General features: G+C 36.5%; 1 protein-coding gene across 1 annotated transcript in view; it reads right to left on the bottom strand.

Annotated features, from left to right (window-relative positions):
- Positions 1-9,878: 9,878 nt before the first annotated feature.
- Positions 9,879-17,935, bottom strand: part of ALDH1A1 (aldehyde dehydrogenase 1 family member A1) — a 65,704-nt gene continuing 57,647 nt past the window's right edge. Inside the window, exons 12-14 of the mRNA XM_077148435.1 lie at positions 17,066-17,223; positions 13,078-13,152; positions 9,879-10,486 (exon numbers count right to left, since the gene is read on the bottom strand). Coding sequence (XP_077004550.1) covers positions 10,414-10,486; positions 13,078-13,152; positions 17,066-17,223 — 306 coding nt within the window. The 3' untranslated portion in view covers positions 9,879-10,413. The remainder of the gene's footprint in view (positions 10,487-13,077; positions 13,153-17,065; positions 17,224-17,935) is intronic.

The raw sequence follows: 17,935 nt of genomic DNA on the forward strand, positions 1-17,935 counted from the left end.
CTCAGAATTTCTGAGGAGCTTCAGTTGCATTTCCATAAGTAAGGGACTAGAATATTCCAAATTTCTGCCAACAGATTCTACTCCTGCTGACCGACCTTTTCATTCCCTTTCCATACTCATACCTGGCTGGGGCATGATGATTAGACATTTCAACTCTACTCAGAAGTTAATTAAGAAAATAAATGAACCTCTCTCTATGTCTTAGGACCTGCCAAGACAATTCTCATTATAAATGGTAAAATGCAATCATGTGTAGCTCTAGATTATGATTTGACACATGCAACAACTGAATAAATCTCCAGATAATTATGCTGAGTGAAAAAATAAAAGCCTATCCCCCAAAGTTACATACTGCATGATTCCATTTATCTAACACTCTTGAAATGACAAAATTATAGAAATGGAGGACATATTAGTGGTGGCTGGAACTCAAAGGAGCTGAGAGTGGGGAAGACAGGGGTGTAGCTATAAAAGGACAATACGGGGGGGCCAATTTAGTGATGGAAATGTTTGGTATCTCGACTGCAACCATGCCAGTGTCCTGACTGTTATAGCTCTGAAAAATGCTCTTTTTGGGAGAATGTGTAAAAGGGACCTGGGACCTTTGGTGTTTCTTAGGTCTGCATGTGAATCTAGACTTATTTCAAAATAAAAATTTGAATTAAGAAATTCAACCCCAGTGAATTTAGCCTGTGTCCTAAAGTTCTCCTTAGTCTGATTATTTAAGTACTTATGGCTTAACCTGGTGTTCAGAGCCTCCATCATCTCACCCTGAACTGCCTGTCTTATTTTCCAGCCAAACAGGACCTTCACTACTCATCGTACAAACCTAAAGCTTTCTGACTTTTACTCCTTATTTCCAGGTCAAAATGTCCCTCCTGCTTCACCTGTACATGCTCAGGTCTTATCCATTGCCATGCTGCCTGCTCTATGAAATTCACTCCAGGCAGCAGCCATTCCTTCCTCCAAATAATTGCATGCTTTTGTCATTACCAATCTTATAGCACTTTGTGCAGTCTATCTTTCATTTTGGTGATTTAATGCATGTCTCATCCCCTCTATTGGATTCCAGCACTGTGAGGGGAGGATCTTTCATTTGTATATAAAACAAATAACCTCAGTAAAACATCTAGAACTGTGCTTGTACAGAAAGATGATTACCTCTGCAAGGATCCTAATTCTAAAATAAAGTCACCTTCTGAAGTTCTGGGGGGGGGAACATAAATTTTGGGGGGACACTTATTCTACCTACTAGGAATAGATTTTGTTGTTAATTCCTTTTTTACAGACATAGAAACTGTAACTTAGAAAGGTTAGATAACTTGCCTTGAATCTCAAAGCCAGTGAGTGCTTCAACAAGAATTGAAACCCATTGTTTCTTTTACAGCGCACAGTATTTTGTACACAGTAGGCTCTCTGTACAGGCTATTAATTAAATAAATAAGTATAATACATTTTCATTTTTTGTGACTAAATCACCAAGACAATTTGCTTTGCATTATTTGCTAGCTTATAAAATCATATTTAGTGCTTCTCTTTTTTAGACAAAACGAATCAAGTAGAATGAGTAAAATATAAACAAATAAAATGTAACGCTACTATATATTTAATCAGATATCAGTTGAATCTCTATGATGCCAAATTGGCGAAGGCAGTAGCATTGAACTACGAGTTAGAGTTAGAATACAAAGGGCATTAACCAAACCCTGCCACTGATAATTTAGCATCCTTTCAAGTGTCACTTGATTTCACTGTGCCTCCGTAGAATGAAGTTATTGGGCCAGAAGAGCACTGATCCTATTCTAGCTCTGACATTTTGTGGTTACATGAATGTGGGATGACTGAACATTAAACCCAAACACTAAGCCATGTGCTTTTAAGTCCACTAATCCATCCCATTGAATTCATGTGGGCTGAGACCCAGAGCCAATCATCGGGCAACCAGTGTCACTGTGGACTCCTGCGCTGCCTTTGAAACCAGCTCTTCTGTTGGTTGCTCACTTAGTCCTGCTGTCCCTGCCTATTAGTTTGAAGATTAATTGTGATGACTGGCAAGCCAGGGTGAAAGGCAGCTGAGCTCATTTAATCAGAACTAGCCCTACTTTGGTATTAAACGCATTTAAATTTCTAACCTCTAAGCCAAGTTGTTTGCTCACGTTCTTCTCCAACCTGTTCTTTCTTTGGTGATGAATTTTCAGCTTAATCTGAAGGGAATGTTTTCTTAAGAGATGCAAGGACAGGCAAGTCACACTATATATATATATTGAAACTTTATTATTATGGTAAATTTGCTCCTATTATCATTCTGCCAGGACAGTAAGCAGAATATGGTAACATTTATTGGGCACTCGTTATACCTTAAGGCATTTTGCTAAGCGTTTTATGAACATTATGTCATTTGGCAGAATAATCCCATTAGATAATATATTAGTTCTCTAGAACTACTACACTAAGTTTCCACAACTGGGTGGAAACTAAAGATATCTGTCTTAGGACCACAGAAATTTCTTCTCTCACAGTTCAGGAGGCTAGAAATCTGAAATCAAGGTGTTGGCAGGATTGGTTCCTTCTGGAGGCCCTGAGGGAAGAAGGACCTCATGCCTGTCTCCTAGTTTCTTGTTGGCTGTTGACAATTCTTGGCACTCCCTGACTTGTGGCTGCTTTATTCCAATCTCTGCTTCTGTCTTCAAATGGCCTTCTCCACCCGTGAATCTCTGTACATCCTCCCCTGTTCTTATAGGGATGCTATTCCTTGGTTTTAGGACCCAGCCTAATCGAGTATGACCTAATTGTATTAGCTAAGTTCTAACTAATTATTTTAGTTAAATTGTAATTAATTAGAACCTAACTAATTTTATTGGCAAAGATCCTATTTCCAAATAAAGCCATAATCTGAGGTTCTGGAGAGGCATGGGTTTTGAAGGACTCTTATTCAACCCGCTGCAAATGGGTATCATTATGAATTTATTTTCACAGATAACTAAACTGGAACTTAGAAAGATTAGGTAACTTTCCCCAAAACCTTGAATGTAGAAAGAGATTTGAAACTAAGCTTAATGTAATTGCCACATGATTACATAGAACATTATATTGCTTCTCAAATATTAATAGCCATCATCAGCTGTTGAATGATTATGATAAATAAAGTTTTGTAATTGACCTAAGATCACACCATTAGTAAGTGGTGGAACCAGAGTTTGGCATTTCTTTACTCCAAAGAGAGGCACTGTATACTTTAGAAGAAAAATCATTAAAAATACTCCTACATGGTGAAGAAAAATGGTGAAGGGATTTATAACTAATTGGAATTAAGATAGCTCTCTAGAGGTCATCCAAGTGAAGGTAACCTAAATGTTATCAAGGAAAAATATTCAAATCACTGAACTAGAAAATGAAATAACAAAAGATAAATTTTTGAAAATATACACAAGGGGCAGGCACTAATAACTTCAAGGGAAACAACTTTTCTTTCAAATTGTCCAAGGGAGAAGGTAGATTTTTTTGTCAGCCTACATAAATATCCTGTAGGTTGGTGAGTAATAATCTAGTCTTGAGATGGCATATTTGTTCTTTAAAACCTTTCAAACCATTTTCTCTGATTCTTAGTTAACTCAGTAATTCTCTCATCTGAGTTTGGTGTGGCATCAAGTTTTCTTCCCAGGCCAAGACTTTGCAAACCAAACTGACTGCATATTAGGTTTGCCTCAGAGTTCTATTCCCACTATTAAGAAATAGTAAGACAAAAGGGACCATTATAACTAAATGCAATGCATAATCCTGGATTAATTCTTTGTCCAGGGTGAAAAAAATTTGCCATAAAAACATTATTGGAACAAGTGGAGAAAAGCAAATAAAGATTGTGCATTAGATACTAGGATTTGATCAATGTTAAATTTCCTGAAATACGCAATCATACTTTGTGAAAGAATGAACTGGTTCCTAAAAAAACATGCTGAAATATTTTGGGGTAAATGGGCATGATGTCCAAACGTATCTCTCAAACATCTCTGGGAAATAATTATAAAGGGTATAGAAGTGATAAAGAAAATGTGGAGAAATGTTAAAAAATAGTGAATAAAGGAAATATGAGAATGCTTTGTGATATTATTGCAGATTCTCTAAAAGTAATTATTTAAAATTTATTATAAAATAAAAAGCAATGCGACGGTGGCTAAGTGGCAAGAATTCTTGCCGGCCAAGCTGGAGACTCGGGTTTGATTCCTGGAGCCTGGCCATGCAATATAAAGAAATAAATAAGTAAAAATAAAAAGTTAAAAAGGAATCAGTTGCCAGTACAAATCAATTTTTGTGTTTTCATGTTGACCATATTTTTCTAAGTCTGAAGACTTCTTAAAAAAGCAACTTGACAAACAACAACAACCTCAAAATCCTAGAAGTCTGGTGAAGTCATTTCAGGATAGCAGAGTGTCAGGTACCTATAGACATTTCTATGAATTCTATAAAACTTATAGACATTTCTATAAAACTCAGGCTCAATCTTTTTAAGCTGAATGTTTGTAGAACAAGACAGTGCATGGCACTAAAGTACATGTACAGGAAGAGTCACTATACCTTTGACTCTTTAGGAGACAAAGTTTATTTTCTAGGGATTTGGGAATTATCTTGATGTTGAAGGATATCACTTTTTCTTTGGGATAAAACTTCCACCCAGAATCTGAGGACCATCTATGAGGCATGCTTTCTGGGAAACTCAGTGTCGACTGAGAATTTTGTGGCTTTGTCCTTAAAGACAGGTGCTAAATCTCCCATTCTACAGAATTTTCAGAGTGATAACCAACCTGATTCTTCCTTGTTTGTGTTTTACCTCGGGATATAATCCTCCAGAATGCCACAGCCCCAGGACACTCCAAGAGAAAATTTTCCCACTGTCCCAGAGGTGACTATCCAGAGAAATTAACCACCATCTCCAATTCTGCTTCCTCAAAATGGGAAGGCTCAAAAGCATCTCCAGACAATTAAAAAATCCCAAAGTAAGTAAATAAATGAAAATCTAATTGGAAACATGTGCTTCATGCATAAAGGTAAACTGCTTATTTGGTAGACTCTGAAGAAATCACCAAAACGTAAGGGTTTAGTTGATGATAGTACATATGGATGACTGCACTTGTAAAGATATAGAGAAATTAGATGCTCAAAGATTACATCCAATTTCTACGGGAAGGGTGTTTTTTGGTTTATCACCTCTCTGGAATTAGGTGAAGAATTAGGTGAAGTTCTCATATTGAGTTGGTTCTGTGGGCCTATTCCAACATCTTAAATCAAAAACTTGAGAAAAACATTTTTAGGCTATTTCTTCTTGGTTATTTCAAGATGAGGTGAGGGGGGTGGGGGTGAAGTGGGAGACAGGGGAAGGACATTAGACAGTCTATGTCTGAGCTCTGACATCTGCTTGAATAGCCACTTCCAACTTCTTGCAAATCAGTTTGGTCTTTCTGAAGATGAAAATACTCTCTACCACGCGAATAATGAGGAAATGAGTTTCTATTTATGACTGCAAAATTAAATTCTTCATGATAAATATCCTTATTGTATATCCTGTAGCACAGAGGCTAATAAGATATCCCTGAACTTTTAAAAGTCAAAGTTTTATCACCAATGTGCTTTGTAAAAGTTGAACATAAGGGAACACAAATAATGTCGAGAGGCTCAGGATGAGCCAATATAAAACAGATATCTTCTGTTTAATCCTGCAATGTCTTATTTATACAACGAAGATTTAATTTTTAAATATTTAAACCTGCTTCTGGCTTTTGTCTTGTTTTGTGTTCAGCCCTCTTTGTTATATATTTTAAAAATGTTCTGGTGGGATGCCATTACAATATTAACTTGTCCAACTATTAATTTATTTATACATAACTTTAAACACATAGTTTTGAAATGTGGACACTGTCTGGCTTTAGGAGAACACAGCCTTCCTCTGATTTTGGATTTTCCCATCTCGATGTCCGAAATTTTTTCAGTTCTCTCTATGACTCTGATTTCTCCAGTTTTCAAAATGGTCATTATGCCTCAAATCTTACAAGAGGGGACCGCACAAGTTGAGAAGCCTTCCAATTGGAGTTGAAAGTATTTCTGGTCTAAGAACCTAATGAATTTCATTGATTCTCAGGTTATTGTACTCCACTGTAGCATAGTATAAAAGTGTTCCAATTAAAGTATCACAGAGTGTTCCAATTACAGTGTCACAGAGGCATCTGTTAATGTCTAACAATAAACTTAATTATTTAGATAAAAATATGAATCTGAAAAAGCTGTTCTCTAAAGATTGGTAAACTGAAATTTTATGTTGATAAACTAAGAGCAGTAGTAGACTTGATTTCAATTCAGTCTAAGTCACTTCATAGATGAAGCATGGGCGGAATTATGTCTTTTATTGTAATTATTTGGAGATTAAGTATGATTGAAGAAGAGGTGTATAGGAGCCAAGCTCCCAAAGGGTGAGCTTAGCTGACACTTTGCTAAGCTATGGTGTCCAGTTGTTTGGTTAAACATTAGTCTAGATGTTGCTGCAAAAGTGTTTTGTAGATAAGGTTAATATCTATAGTCAGTTGATCTTAAGTAAAGGAGATTACCCTTGATAATGTGGGAGGGCCTCATTCACTTCAGTTGAAGGCCTTAAGAGCAAAGAACTGAGGTTTCCTGGAGAAGATGAAATTCTTGATTGCGTTTCCAACCTGCCATCCTTCCCTAAGAATTTCAGAGTAATGACTGCAGCATCAACTCTTGCTAGGACTTTCAGTCTGCCAACTGGCTCTAACTTGGGTTTGCCAGCCCCCATAATCATGTGAGCCAATTCTTTAAAATAAATCTCTTGATGGATAGATAGATTAGACAGACAGACAGATAGATAGATAGATAGATAGATAGATAGATAGATAGATGATAGAAAGAAAGAATTTGGATCTGTTGGTTCTATTTCTCTAGAGAACCTTGACTGATAGAAATATGGACAGTAGAATACAAATATTCGCTTGGTTTCACTTGGGCTGAAATAATTTCATAGATGAAGAATGGAAGCATAAACAAAGTTTTTTATTTGAGTCATAAATATGAAAGAATGGGCCATTAGTTTTATATAGAAGGCATGTCTCCAGCTGCTGTCCTTTGACTTTCTCCTCAGCATGTTTCATGCTACTTTATCACATAGGGCAGCACCTTCCAGTATGAAGGTCTTCATGTTAATTGTTGTTAAATGAGAACTGGGGGAAGGCAAGGTCTTTAGTCAAACAAGTTGGAAATGTGTTAAGCAAAACTAAATAGGTGGAAGTCTTCTTAGAACCTTAGATATGCTAATGTGCAATTTGTAATTCCAAGAGGTAAATCTGTCACGCAGATCTGACCCCCAATTTTTTTCATTGCAGCATGTCCTGAGAGGTTATGGTTTAGAACCTCTTTCCACTTTCTTTATGGGGAAGCTACTCATCATTACGGCTCATATTCCACCAGATGTCCTTCATGAGACCATTCCTAACTCCCTCAGTTAGACTTCATCACTACTCATTTGGTACATCCCTGCACTCATACAGTTCTTAGAATCTTCATTTTCATTATACTCCACCTATTTATTTGTGTCTTTCTTCTCTACTAAACTAAAGCACCTTTAGGTAATGGACCATCTGCTATTCACCTGCTATCCACAACACCTTAATAGTTACCAGTATTTTGTAGGAACTCATTCAGTGCTTGCTGAATGACTGATGCCATCCCTCTCTAATGTGTGTCATTGATTTCAAGAATTCCCTAAGGAAAGTAAAATATGTTTTTTCACCTATTTGAGAATGGGTGGATTAGATGTCTACTTTTAGAAGCAACTGTATGCTTGGTTTAACCATAACACCATTCTTGAGTGATACGCAGAGAAAAATCACTGTAACCCAATCCTCTACTTGAAAAGTTCAGACTTAAGGAATCATGCCATACCTGAAGGAACTGACGATGGGGACACGAATGGACATTTGCACACTGATGTTTATGGAAGCAGTATTCCTGGTCCACAATGCATGGAGGTGGCCCAAGGGTACAACGACTGAGGATTGGAAGGGGAAACTATGGTGTATCCATACAATGGGCCACTGAGCAGCTACAAGAAGGAATGAGTTGTAAGGCATGCAACTAGGTGCATGAAACTTAAGGACTGTATGTTGATTGAAATGACAGGAACAAAAAGACAAATATTATCATGCCTCAATCATATGGACTTATTATAACATAAAAACTTAGTGAATTGAAGTTGAGAACATGGGTTATCAGGTTCAGGCCTACTGTAAAAGACCCTAGATTGTAAGCTCTTACAGCAGTCACATGTATTTATGAGGCATAACTGTTATTTCTAAATTCCTAGATACTGAATGTTTGTATATAACCTGGTCATTCCCAGAAACTATGGGTATTTATGTGCCACCTGAGACTCAAAATTAGAACTCAAAAGCTGTGAAAGTCAGCAGTACCTTATATAGGAACTGTTTAAAAAGTTGAAAAAGTGATCAGACTTTGAGTAAAGAAATGAATGAAGCTGATCTGGATAGGACTAAGTAAATCAGAATACAGGGTAAAGGATGCTATCATCCATATTTTAAAACTTCAATTTCTGTGTGAGATTAAAGGGAGAGATGTTTATTTGGTGCAAAATTTATATTATGGGTAGTGCATTTCCTAATTTAACTTGTATGGTCAGCTTAGTTGAATACTATAAGTACATGGAATCTTGAATAGGGCATGAGATTTTGCTGGTTTGTCCAGGTTAATGTGATGCCCCAATAAGTCCAGAGTAATTTGGGCAGTGAATAAAGAAATACTTGCAAAGTCCCCTTGGGGGACTGGGGAGAAAGGGGAAAAGAGTCAGCTTCCCCATCGGGAGAATTTCTGATAGACTCACAAGCAGTGGGACAACCAAATCAACAGACTGAGCCAACGAACTTGGAGTTTTCCCCTATGAAATATGCAAAGGATAGGCTAAGCCTACTCAAAATTATGCCTAAGAGTCACCCACCAAGAACCTCTTTTGTTGCTGAGATGTGGCCTCTCCCTCTAAGCCAACTTAGCAGGTGAACTCATTGCCCTCCCTCTCTACGTGGGGCATGACTCCCAGAGGTGTAAATCTTCCTGGCAACATGGGATAGACATCTTGGATGAGTCAGAACCCAGAATCCAGGGATGGAGAAAGCCTTCTTGATCAAAAGGCAGAAAAGAGAAATGAGACAAAATAAAGTTTCAGTGGCTGAGCAGTTTCAAGCAGAGTCAAAAGGTTATCCTGGAGGTCATTCTTATGCATTATATAGATATCCCTTTCTAGTTTATGGTGTATTGGAGTGGCTGGAGGGAAATACCTGAAACTGTTGAGCTGTGGTCCTGTAGCTTTGACTCTTGAAGATGGTTGTATAAAGATATAACTTTTATAGTGTGACTGTGTGATTGTGAAGACATTGTGTCTGATGCTTCTTTTATCCAGGGTATGGACAGATGAGTAAAAAGTGTGGATCAAAAATAAATAACTAATGGGGAGATAAGGGGCAATATTAATTGGGTAGTGGTCAATGAGAGGGGGGGTAAGGGATATGGGATGTACGAGTTTTTTCTTTTTTTCTTTTTATTTCTTGTTCTGGAGTGATGCAAATGTTCTAAAAAATGGTCATGGTGATGAGTACACAACTACGTGATGATATTGTGAGCCACTGATTGTCCACCATATATGGAATATATGTGTGTGGAGATCTGTCAATAAAACTATTTTAAAAAGGAATCATGCCAGGCAGGGTGATGGTAGCTCAGTGGCAGATTTCTCACCTGCCATGCCAGAGACCCAGGTTGGATTTCTCATGCCTGCTCTTGCAAAAAAAAAAAAAAAAAAAAAAAAAGACTCATGCAAGGTTGTTTTTATTGAGGTTTGTATTCAGATTACAACTAAGTGTTTCAGGTATTACTTCATTTAACAAACAGACATGGCATTCTAGGAAATATTTCAAGAGACACCAACAATTTCACAATAACTGGGAACATAGCACACCTACTTTGCAGTTAACATGTATAAGTTCTTCACAAAATCCTTAAGGGAAAGAAGTTAAATGGCAACTGGTCCTCTTCTAGAAAATGATTATCCTTGACAAATAGCTACAAAGGAAAGAGCATGACTATTACAGAGTTAGAGAGATTCTGCATCCAAACTCATCCATTTTATTCAGGATAGGACTTGGTGTCGTATATCACAAGGCAAATGACTCAGAATAAGCTACATATTGACTTTTCTACATGTGATATTAATGCTAATGTAATCAGCTTTATTTTTTAAAAATCAAGAAAAGAAGGTTTGGATGTAACACCCACTATATGATGTATAAGCGACTATAGGAGATGCTTAGTCATTGAAGATTCTTCTCTCCATACTTGCATTTTTCTTTACGAGTTCTTTTGAGAAATTTTCATTGTGATAGTCTTGACCTCTGTGTACTCGTGGAAGCCATATTCTCCCCTAGAAAGGAAGAAGGGAAAAAAAACCACACACAGCATTTAGCATAGTCGTACAAATGTACTTTAGTCCATGATTTGGTACAAATTTGTTCTTGCTTTTCTGGCTAGGGACAATGGAAAATAATTTCTGTGTACAGAACATTTCAAATAGCAGCTAGCCAGCCATAAGATATCTGGCTTTACATAAATCCCCTTGTGGAAAAAAATTTTAAAGCAACTTCTTGCATTCTAAATGATTATGTGTTCTCTAATTATTTTCACAGAAATTGTCCATTTTTGACAGTTCTACTTCTTAACTATAAAAGAGCTAACCACTCAAGTTAGCCACCAAAGATAAATGCAGTCCAGCAAAAATTATGTAATTACTAGTTTAGGTTCTGATAAATACGACACATATAGTACAAGAGAAGTAGTGATTTATAATCATACAAGAGTAGACCATAAAGCTGTAAACTCAAACCCAGTTAAGTTTATCCTATGTGACTGGCACAGAAGTGGTGAGGGAACCAAAACTCACCTTGCTTCTGGTTTCATTCTAAGTTGTGTCAACTTGCCCTTATATGGCTTCAAATAAAATGTATTCCAGCCACAGCTTTAACAATATCATTTGATTCTTGATGAAACAAAACTTGACTTTTATTGTTAGATTTTTTTTTTTTAAGAGACGGAGAGGATAGATTAGCCTCAATTCAGGCTTTAAGTATTTTTATGGTTGTTGCTTTTCTCTTTTACAGTATCTCTTCCATCCCCTACCATTTGCTTATATACTCTTAAATTCAACCCAAATGATCTAGAATTACAATGAGTTAACAAATTTGGACTCTGGTACTTTGTTACCAATTGTATTTGTGGGGATCTCCTACCAGATTTGGAAGCTGACTGCAATTCACCCTTTGTTGAAGAGATGATTAAAAGCACTGGACGAAATTATTCTCCATATTATTCTGACGAGAAGATCAAATTACATGTATATGAAAGTGCTTTAAATTGATAAAAACCCATGTACACATAAGGTTATGGAGGAAAAAGGTCTTGATTCTTTTCCACCTCTCCTTTTTGTGACATAATCAGGCAGGTAGGAGGCGTCTTTTATTCTCCTTGGTGACCTAATCCTTTTATACCGATTATTTGCTTGGACAATTAAGCTTCTAAAAATACCTTCTCAAAGCTTCAAAGAGCACAGTTTTCAGAGTAATTAAAAGGTTTATCCTCAGTTGTCTGAAACCCATTAAAGGATAATATTTTACTAAGTTTTATCTGAAAGAGCAACTAAACTAACCCATGATTTTTGCCAGCAGTCTTTCCATTGTGTTTTGGGTTATCTGGGCACTTGAAACTGAAAGACTAGTAAATGTGATTGCTGTTGTACTCGGATTGCAATAGTTACTGCTCCTCCGTATTCCTATACACATATATTATATAACTATGATATAACACAAAAGCATAAATTTGCATTTCTCCTTCTCTTACTGGTCTGTGAGTTATTAGATCTGTGCTTCTCACATGTTCAATGTACAAACCATCTGGGACCTTGATAAAATGCAGATTCTCCTTCAGTAGGTCTGGGGGAGGCCTGGGACTCTACAATTCTAACACTTTCCCGTGACGCCCTGTATTCCCATTCGGAGACCATACTTGGAGTAACAGATTACATCTGTTTTTCACTCTGTGTCCAGTGCTGGCCCTGGCACTCATTAAATAGGCATGGAGGAAATACTTGCTGAACTGCCCTGGGCAAATACAGTGAAGCAAAAAATGTTCACTTGAGTTTTCTCTATCAGCCCAGTATTTGACAATACTTCTACGCTCCCCTTTTCTGAAAGGGACAGGAGTAAAGAAATATTTGTGTGATGCTGCCAGTAAATGAAGTTTGAAATGGCATTCTAGAAAAGTCTCAAGGGACCATTTTAATCTAACTGAAAATTAGTGCAATTATACAAAGAGAAAAGAATTTCTGCCATTTAACTCATTCTAGAGCAGATACCATAATCAGAATGGCAAAATCTAGATTTTGGGCACTCTGTGTCACTGCCAAATCTGCATGTACTAGCTGTATCTCTTTCAGGGCTCTGCTCCCAACTAATCAATCATGCATGTCTATGTCTGAGGATGAATTGTAATTGAACTTTTGGGGGTCATTGGCAGTCCTTGCCTCATTAATTCTCTATACATCTTGCAGCAATTGTTTTTATTTAGTTTGTCCAATTTGGTTACAGGTAGACATATTTGTACACTGCTTATTCACCGATTTGTAGTTTCCAAATCTTTTCTGAACTGTTTCTCAATTATGTTTACATTCATATAGATAACAAACAATTCTAAACATAGGAAAATATTTCATTTGCCTATCTAAAGTACTTAATATTGTCCCTTATGAATAGTAGGACCTTCATTCATTGTATTTCCCTTGTATAATCACTCTTCTGCATTTATGTGTGAAAACTAACATTCAATGAGCTCTTTGGTGGTTTGAATTTCCAAAGATGAGCAGAGGCAAATTTTATTTAAAATGATGACTATGGATTAATTCCCTAGAAGTGGCAACCATTTTCATGAAGGTAAGTTTGTATCTCAACAGAAATTTATTCTTACAGTTCTCGTCCATTTCCAGACATCTTGAATCCACCAAAGGGGCACTGGGCTGATACCACACTGTAGCAATTCACCCTGAGAAGAGAAAAGGACATTATAGCTAATATATAACCTATGAAATAACTCCTAAGTTTGGAATTTTAGAAATTCAAAGTGTAACTTAAAAGATCCACTAGTTTCAATGAAACATTTTCAGTGTACTAAAAAGAACAACACTGTAAAGCAGAAACAATAGTCTGGTGCACTTACGTGTAAGTATAGCTATTTGGTAGTGCATTATGTCTCTGAAAAAATGGTAGCTTGGATTATAAAAGACCAAATAATATGCTGTAGGAGACAGAATATGTTTTGCTAGAGACTTGAGGCTGTTGAGTGGATATTTTATCCTGTCTATGGTCAATAAGCTTAGTAATTCTCTTGAGGCTTGGGAGTTAACATGCTAGAATCAATTTTCTTTTGCAATTGCAATATGTATCATATTACTCAGTTCATTATTTTTCCATTATTTTATTCAATAAATTGCTTAAACAAAGTCCTTGGAAGGAGTTGCCTTGAGCATTAATTTGTTAATCCTCTGCTGTTTTTCATAAAGTGTTTAATGATGCTCATGTGAGCACAAATAATTACAAAGCATCAACGATTAGAATTAAAGAAAAGATTATGAAAGAAGATCAAGAGTAGAGGGAAAGTCACAATGCAGCTATATAGGCCCTGAACAATTTGCTTAGCTTTAAATTTCCCCATGACCAAAGTGAACAGCAAAACCTAATAAATTACATGAAATCTCATACATCAGAGAAAAAATATTTCTTAAGGGAGAAAATATGTACTACTTTTTATATGGTTCCCTCCTTCCATGCTGTTATGGGTAAATAACAGTGGGACTTCCAGATAAATTCTAATATGTTGGGATAGTTTGGTCATTACTTTGATCCTGCATCCAGACATTTTCTTAGTAAAAAATTTATTATCCCAATTCTCGGAGCTCCACATCCTCATGGGACCACAGAATTATTACCTATGTCTCTCATGGGCACTTGGAGGACAGTTAATTAGGTCAATTTTCATTTTTACAAGACAATTTGTCTTACCTTTAATTGTTCTTCAAATTGCAAAATCAGATCTCTACTTTTGAAATTGCTAGGTAAAATCCCAGCAACTACGTAATTACATAATTGTCCTGGAAACACCAAACAGCTATTATACTCTGGGACAATGCCAGAATATTTTATGTTCAAGGATATACAGTGATGAGAATGGTTCCCACCCATCTTAATAGTAGAGAAACTTCTCACTGGGGATTCTCCAGACATTTATGCGGGATGCCCAAGTGGGCATGCAACATTCTGATATTCCAAATCAAAAACCTAATTTTGAGCAAAACATGGTCTTTCTTAAAAAGTGCAGAAAGTGAGTTTTCTTTCTTGACGCTACCTTGGAAATGAAACCATTTTAGTAAGAGTCACCAGAGAACTGAGAAATACTCAATCAGAGAAAGTATGAGTTCAATATGAGCAGCCTCAATGGATTCTCCTTGGGTGATCCTTCTTTCCTGTTAGAAAGAATGGAGCTGTGATAGGTGCAAACCCTGGCTCTGTCCCCATACACGTATGATCTTGGGAAAGCTATGTAGCCTCTCTAAGCATGGGTTTCATCATCTGTAGAATGGGTATAATATACTGAATAGTGTTGTTTTAAGGCATAAGTAAGGTGATACTTAAAATGCACTTGCCATAGTACTTGTTATATAGTAAATCTTCAGTAAATGAAGTTTACATACACATCTACAATAGCAGTACTGAGTTTTATTAGTACCTTTATCAAAAGAAAACTCTACATTAATCACTAGCCATAATGGTTCTTTCAGAATAATTTGCTCACTTTTATTAAGGGTCTCTGAAAGAAAACATGTTATTATGAAAAGAAACAGGCTTTCGAGCGGTGGTTCTCAGCAGTGGTTGCACATTCGAATCATATAGACGCTTTTAAAAATACTCTAAAAGAGTATTTTTACGGAAAGCCCATGCCCATCCCCAACCACAGGGTTTGATATAATTGGTGGGTTTGGAATACTCCCCTCCCACATCCCAAAGACGTTTACATGTTTGTAAAGTTTCCAAGATGAGTCTACTTTGCAGTCCGAGTTGAAAACCATTACTTTAGAGTATGAAATAGGTCTGAAACTCAGCTATGTCATTTACTGTGTGGTACTGATAAATTACTTAACCCCATTAAACTTTTTTTAATCAATAAGTTTGTCTTAACAGCGTTGTAAGGGAAAATGAGATAATTTGTGTAAAGAATACAGTGTGGCACTTAGCATAGAGATTCCCTCCCTTTGGGTAGGAAAATCCTGTAGAGAAGATGCTAGTGCAATCAGAGCAAGGATTGTTCAGCTGTCTCTTAAATATATACACTGTTCAATGACTAATGGTTTTCTAACTGGAGGAGTTTTTTTTTTGTTTTTTTTTTTTATCGGGAAGGAAGGAAAATAATCTTGGATGGTTGCCAGGACTGAGAAGACAAAGTGAAGTTCAATGGGATAAAAATGACTGAGAAAGTACCCCAGGAAAGGGGCGGCTGGACATGGTATGCAGCAGTTTGAGTCACAGCCTTAGCATTGATAGCCTCTAAATTAAATATAAAAATCAGGTCAAAATTGAAACAGATATGCGCCTTAAAATAAGGTCTCCCAAAATAAGACCTACAGGCATCTCTAATAATCCCAGAGCAAGAAGCTGATACAAGGATTAAATGGCACTGAATAAGTACTGTCTGACTACGTAACCAAATTTATTTAGAGTAGATGGGGGCTTAAAATATTTCTTATCCCTCTGCATGTAGAGTATAGTGCTGAGTGCCTAGAAATTACTTAGTAAAGCATATATATATTGTATCACTCAGCCATCAATAAAATATTTTGGGCAAGCAATTTCAGGGGGCTGGATAGAGCTAAAGAGCATATCTTCAAAAGTCCATCCAATATAATAGCACCTATTTTTTCTTCAATTATTCTTTTATTAAGATATAATCACCTAAAGGGTAAAATCACTAGTTCACAGTATTATCATAAAGATTTACATTCATCATTACAATCGATTTTTGGACATTTTCATTACTCCAGAAATGATAAAAATAAAAATAAAAGTGAAAAAGAACACCCCAAACATCCCATAACCCCCCAAGCCCCTATTATTTGTTTATCTTTTTGTCTTTTTTTTTCTTAGTCATCTGTTTATACATTGGGTAAAAGGAGTGTCAGTCACAAAATTTTTACACTTATACATTCATACCTTAAAAGCTCTACAGTTATTCAATCATCTTCCAGAATCAAGTCTATCGAATTACAGCTCAACAGTTTCTAGTATTTCCCTCTAGCTACAATAATAAACCATAAACCAAAAAACGATACCTATATACTACATAAGAATAACCTCCAGAAAGACTTCTCACATTTATTTTGTTTAATTTCTCTTCCCTTTTTTGGTCAAGAAGACTTTCTCATTCCCATGATGCCAGGGCCAGGCTCATCCCTGGGAGTCATGTCCCACACTGCCGGGAGATTTACTAGTGGGAGTCAGGTCCTATGTATGGGGAAAGGGCAGTGAGTTGACTTGAGGAATTGACCTCAAGAGAGAGAGGCCTCATCTGAGCAACATAAGAGGTTCTCTGGGGGTGACTCTTAGGCATAAACATAAACGGGCTTAGCTTTCCTTTGCAGGAATAAGTTTCATAGGGGCAATCCCCAAGTTCGAGGGCCTGTTCCATCATATTGTCAGTTTCCAATGCTTGCGAGAATGTCAGGTCTTCCCCAGGTGGGGAAATTTAATATTTCCACCTTTTTTCCAAAGCATCCTTGTTTTCTTTAAGGCAGCAACTGCTTTTCCAGCAGGCCATGTAGATTTCAAATGAAAAAGTCAAGTCTGAAAATGTTCACTTGTTAATGCAGTTAACAGTGAAAAGTTTATAGTACTTAGGTTGGACTTACCACACTGTCCCAGATTGCAGAGCAGAGGAGACAGTTATAGCTTTATCCAGGTCTTTGGTGAAGATTCCTGCTGATAGGCCATAAGAAGTGTTGTTTGCTCTCTTAATCACATCATCTAAGGATTTAAACTTCATGATTTGTTGTACTGGTCCAAATATCTATACCATAAGAAATGAATTAAATGACTCAAAATAACAGGGTAAATAGAAATATTATAAGCAATGTGAATTTTCCACCCAACAAACTATCCTAAATTAAGATTTCCATTCTTATCTCCAATTTATGTCTAAGAATCAAAATAGTAGCTTCCAGAATGCTAGGTGATAATGGGCAATAGTCATGTGTTAAATCCTTTTTTGGAACAAGGTGGGCATACAGTTAAAGAAATAATATTCATTTTCTAAATAGGAGAATTAAACCTTCCCAGAACTTAGGGTTGTACATTAAATAATTTACTTCTGAATTTCTATTCCATTTGGAAACATTTATAATTGGTTTCCAAGTTGATTCATCTTCCAAATTACTGTATGGACATCAAGCCAGAGAAAGCAATGCTTGTTCTACTGGATAAATTAGTAGGCAACGAATGATAATAACTATGTTTTTAAAATCAGTATACCATTGATGGAAATGTCAACCATTCTCCTGGATTTAGGTCTTTTCATAATTAGCTAGGTATCCAAGAAACCAGAGTGTTGAGGGAAAATGTGACTCACATACTAAACTGAATGGATCATTACAACAAGGGCTTCAATTCTCAACCACCCTCTACTAGTCAAAGCATGAGTTCATTGGCAGTGACTATAATTACAAGAGAGGAAAAAAAAATCACAGTTTGCTTCTTCCAGCTTAAACCACTCTTTCCCTTTA

The sequence above is a fragment of the Tamandua tetradactyla genome, chromosome 2 (genome assembly GCF_023851605.1).
Source record: "Tamandua tetradactyla isolate mTamTet1 chromosome 2, mTamTet1.pri, whole genome shotgun sequence".
Lineage (NCBI taxonomy): Eukaryota > Metazoa > Chordata > Mammalia > Pilosa > Myrmecophagidae > Tamandua > Tamandua tetradactyla.